General features: G+C 40.7%; 1 protein-coding gene across 1 annotated transcript in view; it reads right to left on the bottom strand.

Moving 5' to 3' along the window:
* Positions 1 to 273: 273 nt before the first annotated feature.
* The window catches only part of ARNTL (aryl hydrocarbon receptor nuclear translocator-like), a 55459-nt gene continuing 50061 nt past the window's right edge, over positions 274 to 5671 (bottom strand). Inside the window, exons 16-19 of the mRNA XM_009334484.1 lie at positions 5160 to 5268; positions 3314 to 3407; positions 1588 to 1690; positions 274 to 983 (exon numbers count right to left, since the gene is read on the bottom strand). Of these exons, the coding sequence (XP_009332759.1) occupies positions 823 to 983; positions 1588 to 1690; positions 3314 to 3407; positions 5160 to 5268 (467 nt within the window). The 3' untranslated portion in view covers positions 274 to 822. The remainder of the gene's footprint in view (positions 984 to 1587; positions 1691 to 3313; positions 3408 to 5159; positions 5269 to 5671) is intronic.

The raw sequence follows: 5671 nt of genomic DNA, 5'->3' as shown, positions 1-5671 counted from the left end.
GTTTGAATTATCTGTGAATGAGGTTAAGTATATGGATGAGTTTTGAAAGTAGTTGCTTTTCCTTCCTCAGGGAAGGATGGTTAATAAGTGAAAACCAACTGTTTCTTAAGATAGTCTGACGCTACCAGCTCTCTCTTTAACCTACCTTACCCTTGTTTTTTTCTTGGTATAAACTTGAATTTATTGTAGTGACAAAATCTTGAAGTGTTGTGTAAGGTATTGTTTTTCCTCCCTTTTCCCCCACGGCTAAAGAAATGGTAAATAGGCAACTGCTTCTAGCATGCACCTTCAGCAGGGTTTTATCAAATTTATTTATCAAAGTAAATGCTCCATCTTAGAACAAGGGAAACATTTATTTTAAAAATATTTAACTGTCTAATACATTACACTTTAACAATATTTATAGTAAAGGATTCTTACAAGAAAGAATAAACAGCTTTATGGTACAATTAGTATAAGAAATATCCACATGGGGACTGTTTTGCAGTGTAAAAACACACCATACATCTGAAATGGTCATTTGCATATAAAAGCTACCACTGATGCCAGTGAGTTGCACAGTGATTTAAAAAAAATTTCAAACAACAGAATCCAAAATATACAAGTATTGCAAGCTATACACAGCTAACCAAATCAACACAGAACACTGTAGCAGGTTATTCCACTTTGTCTGAAGTTACACATGGTAGGATGAGTTGCATTCTGGTACAGCTTTTATGAAATTCAGACATAAAAGCTTCTCAGTCCAAAAAGTTTCACAGACTGTAGAACTCCACCAATAAATGCACTTCGATATTTGGATGTTGAAGCCAGGTGCATCATTTACAAGGGCCATGGCAAATCACTGAAGTCTACGGGGCCACCAAGACCTGCATCTGCTTCAAGAAGGCTCATTATTACTGCCATTGCTGCTTCGTCGTTGCTAGGGCTGCTTGATCCTTGATCGTTGTCAATCATATCAATGCCTATATGAGAGTTCTCCCCTGTAAGCATAAATACAGTAAGTTGTCAGAAGTTCGGTTTTATTTTGTACACTTTACTTGCTATGGGCACAGCCATTTGACTTGAAGTAGAAGAGCTGAACAGGCTGAGCTATTTGGGGAGTATTAGTCTGTCTGATACCCAGGTTGCCACAGTCTCGGGGATACCACTGACGATACCTGGGTGTCAGAGTACAAAGGTTAGGTCGTGCCTCAGCAGTGACCAGTATGCCCAATAAGGACGACCTTACGTGCTGTACTTCAAAAATAAGTCTAGATCAACATCTAGGAGTCAGCCTAGCCTCTCCTCTTGCCTTCAGATGTTTAAAAGCATTCACAGAAAGCAGGTGGGGAGTTCATCTAATTCACACTGCAAGAGAAGAGAGGCTTCCAAGTACCATCTAAAAAAAAAAAACTTACAATATAAAGTAAGCTAGCAAAACAGACTGCCAGGCTACTCTTTAGGCAAACAGAGTGGTAGGTTATGGGCTTTATGCCTCAGCTACAGGGGCTGAAAGCAAATTATTGCTAAAAACAATCATCTTGTTACAGTTGCCTATATGCATTTAGATGGTATTGAGGCATGTTAGTGTACGACTTCACTTACCAAGAATAGAGGAGTTGTCAGAATACGGGTAGCCAGAGTTATCTTGGATTTGCCCAGACAGTAACCCAGCTGAAGAAATGTCTGGAGTGCCACCATTCAAGATCTCGAAAGAAAAAACAGAAGCCATAAACCAGCATGAAATGTTGCATTAAGTCTTAAATTGTCCTATATTGCAATTGTTAAGATAGGGAAGATGGGCTTCCTGCAGGGGGAAAAAAACCCCCCAACACCTGAAGGCTAGCTAATCAGACTAATTGTAAACTAGGAACTACTTCTGTATTATGCCCATCAAGCAGATGTCGGATGGATAGTGTACCATTACCAGAAAGGAAGAGATCAAGTCAGTACTACATGCTAAACTTCTGAAAGTAACTTCTGAAAAACTACTAGAAAAAGTCCTCAGGGGATTCCTGTGGGTCATCTTTTTAAGTATTCCATCTGCAAGTGATAGTAATTACAGCTAAGTACAAAACGCTTTTGAATTTACACATACAGTATACGTAGAGTACTATCAACTACGATCCTTCATTTTAGGAGTATAATCCTCCCAGGTAGAGACGGACTGCATGAGCTGAGCATTGCTCCTGGATCGTAAGTCTAACCATTTTTTGGTACAGAGCAGCACAGCGGTACTGTGTACACCAGAGCTCACCAGAAACAAAGAACCTTCTCCAGCATTCTGAAATAGCTGAACTTGAACCACAGTTTTGAACTGCTCAGCTGTGCGTACACTAGAAGGTAAGTACCTGTGAGCTCCCTTCTGAAGGCAGCATCAGCTGGAGCGTGTGTGGTTCCGGCAAAAACAGTCTTCTTCTAACTAAGGAGAAATACTAAGGGGGTACCCTATTAGAAATACACAACTCTCCATGTGTATTTTCCTTTATTCTGTGACAGTAGCCCTTACTACGTGTAGGTGTTGAATTATTGTAGGGCAGAAGGAGCAACAATATCTATTCCTAGAATTACAACTCGCGTTGTTCCAACTTCAAGTTTTATTTCAAGAGCAAAGTAAGCCAGGAATAGACAGAAATATTTACTCTCAGCTATATGCTCCAATATAACAAGCAGTTCTCATGTATAGTCATCATCATTTCTCAGGGAAAAAAAAGTCAGTCAGTCTGAGGCAGTGTTTGAATGCACAGAATGAGGATTTGGAGAAGTGCTCTTCTTGCCTTGAATCTAACTCCCATAAGCAGCAATTTACTACGCGACTTAAATGCAGCCAGTACAAGCGTTCAGGTAGTTATGTGTTGGTAATGGTATGTGAGTGCTACTCAAGCAATCTTAGAACAAGGCACGGTACATGGTATTGATTTAAAAATAAATTGTCAGTGCACAGTAAAGCATCTAGTTGTCATATTTTGTGCTACAGCAGTACAGTAAAACTGCTGTGATTCATTTAAGCACAGTCAGTGCTGAAACGATAGCAATTCCGGTGTTCACCAGTACGTGGTGGTACAGAGTTTTTGGAAGATCAAGAGATACAAGGAGAGCTGTTTCTTGCAGCTCTGTTAAAAAAAAAAAAGTGAAAATCTAATGAGCGGGTGGATTTCAGTGTTTAGGGACTACTGTAAAGGGATTTTGGCCACCAGAATACTTTGACTTGCTGTCAGACTTTTTCAGCCAAGCAGCCAGGAGGAGTTCAACACCACATGTAATTTTATAAGCATGCCCTCATGTTGCTTGCCACTACTGCTACAAGACTGTTTGTAAAGCTTGTTCTTACCTTCTTGCCTCCTGGGGAGGATGTGTCAGGTGGTGGTGTGCTGGTAATGTTCAGTGGACTTGAACCACAGCTGGAAGGTGATGATCCTCTTATCCTAAAATATGGATAAAACAGGGAATGAATTTACCAGCAACTTTGAGACTCAGGTGCCAGAGGCCTGGAGTCTCAAATGCCAACTTTAGTATCAGGTGGCACGAGGTGTTAATTTTTGTAATTTCCTCACTTTTTCCAGTGTTACTCAAATCAGCAGTAGCAATATTTTTATTTGCAGCTAGATAAAAGGTTGTGTGTAAATTGTTCAGCTTGCTCACTCTGCAAGCTATACCTCCTCCCCCTATTTATTTGTTCCTGTACAGCCTTCACAGAGTCAGAAGGAAAAGGTCCTGGGTACTGAGGAAAGCCTCATTTTTTGTATTTCGCTTCAATTTGGACCAGCTAAGAATTCGAGCTGCCTCAGCGACAGTAACCTAGACTCCTTAAGTGAGCTACTGGTACAGAAGTACACTGGACATTTGATACAGTTAATATTTTTTTAAACTGTCCGAAGCAGCATTTTTCACTTCAGTTTTCCACAGCTTGATCAAATATCATTTTTTTCTTAGTGAATAATGTATTAACTGTGAACCAACAAATCTCTGAGGGAAGGAGGGGTAGTTACAGAGAAAAGCAATGGAAATGGGAATCTTATCCTTGGCAGAGTTCTCCTGGGAAAGCTGAACAGACGGCAGCTTTGGAAAATAGTAACAGCTGCTGAAAAAGGACTGGAACTAACCCAGGGTCTTGAAATGAAATGATAACATGGGTGGTAAGCTATACTACGACACTCACTGAGGCTAATTAAGTGTTTTACAGCTACCAAAAGGGACTGTTAAGTATTGGTTCAGCCTTGGTGTGGCTTTTTTTTTTTCCCCCCTTCCTTCTTCCTATTCTTACAGACAGGAAAGAAGCCTTGTGTGATAGGTCTGCTGTTCCCTTAAAACAGTGATGTAAGTCATCTCTGGCTTGCAGCAGAAACAAAACTATGGGAAATGGACTGTTTTCCTGAATTGCAGCTCAGTATGGTTAAATTACTGCCACTAAACATCTGCTGGATGAGGCCACTTTTACGGGAAGGAGAACAATTCCTAAGAGGAAATTCATGAAGAACAGCGATTGTTAGCCAGTAGAAATTAAGTGATACCCACTGAAAGTAGCTGCTCACACAGGTGAGAGAGATGAGATGGCTGTTCTGAGAAACAGCTCTGTATTACTGAAGTCCCTTACTGAAGGGTGCTCCAAGACTTCTGGTTTAAACCAGAGACCTACATCTCAACTTTTAGACAGCCTGCCCCAGGAAGGCAGAGCTACCTTAATTGTTGCGCCCTTGCTCAAAGAGCTGTGGGAGAACTGCACAAGCTGAACTTACATATCTAACAACTCTAAAAGCATCTGAGCAAAGTGGATCACATGAAAACAAACATTGCTTTTTTGGCACATAGTCAATAGCTTTGGCATTTGGGGATTGTGCCACTTACACCCTTAAGTCATTGGAAAAAGAATATTCCGGAAAGGAATGTGTTTCTAGTGAGCTGTTCTGTTTAACTACTGCTTTTGGTAAACAGAGAATTATCACCGTTACCAAAAAAGTTCCTGTGTTAGTCTTGTACGGTAGAAAGATGGAAGGCTGTAACTTTTTCATTTTCACTATGGGCTTTGACTGCCTCAGGTATTCCGAACAGATATCTGTAGCTGTCTACTTATAAAATGCAATTGTATCATTCCGTATTCAGCTTGAAGAAAGACTTCCTTAATTTCCTCTTGAAGAACAATACTGGTTTTCCTCTAACTTCATACCATTTTCTCTCACCTGTGAATCTCCATGATTTCTTCAGCAATCATCCTCCCTATTTTACCTGCCCCAGCTCTTGTTCCACCTGGAATTCCAGGCACAGTAGGATGGGTCCTTTTTGGGCCACCTGAAATGAGTAGATATCTTAAGGTCAGATAAAAGTTTGCAAACCTTTCCCAAGAAGCATTTGTATTTAGGCATGTCTTGACCAGCTGCAGGACCTTCTGAACTGTGTTTATTTACAATTCCACCAACTGGCAAGTACCTTCAAATGTATGGAAAGCTCTGACTTGCACTGAGCTATGCTATGTCTCTTAGACATCCCTCTGCACCAGCAGGTACACATCATACCCTGACTCTTATCAGAATTTGGCTGTTTCAAGCATCTGGTAGTACCTCTCGTCCAGAGTTGGTAAAGAATAGCTTGTCAGACCTGCTTTATTCTGTGCCTGAATAGGCTCTTCTCCAAATATGTTCTTTGCTTTGTGTGAAGAACTTGCCGGTGCTTATTCCATTCAATACGGGATAAG

Source organism: Pygoscelis adeliae, unplaced genomic scaffold (genome assembly GCF_000699105.1).
Source record: "Pygoscelis adeliae isolate BGI_AS28 unplaced genomic scaffold, ASM69910v1 Scaffold171, whole genome shotgun sequence".
In the NCBI taxonomy this organism is placed as follows: domain Eukaryota; kingdom Metazoa; phylum Chordata; class Aves; order Sphenisciformes; family Spheniscidae; genus Pygoscelis; species Pygoscelis adeliae.
The sequence above is the reverse complement of the archived record's forward strand: the minus strand, read 5'-3'. Positions and strand labels throughout refer to the sequence as shown.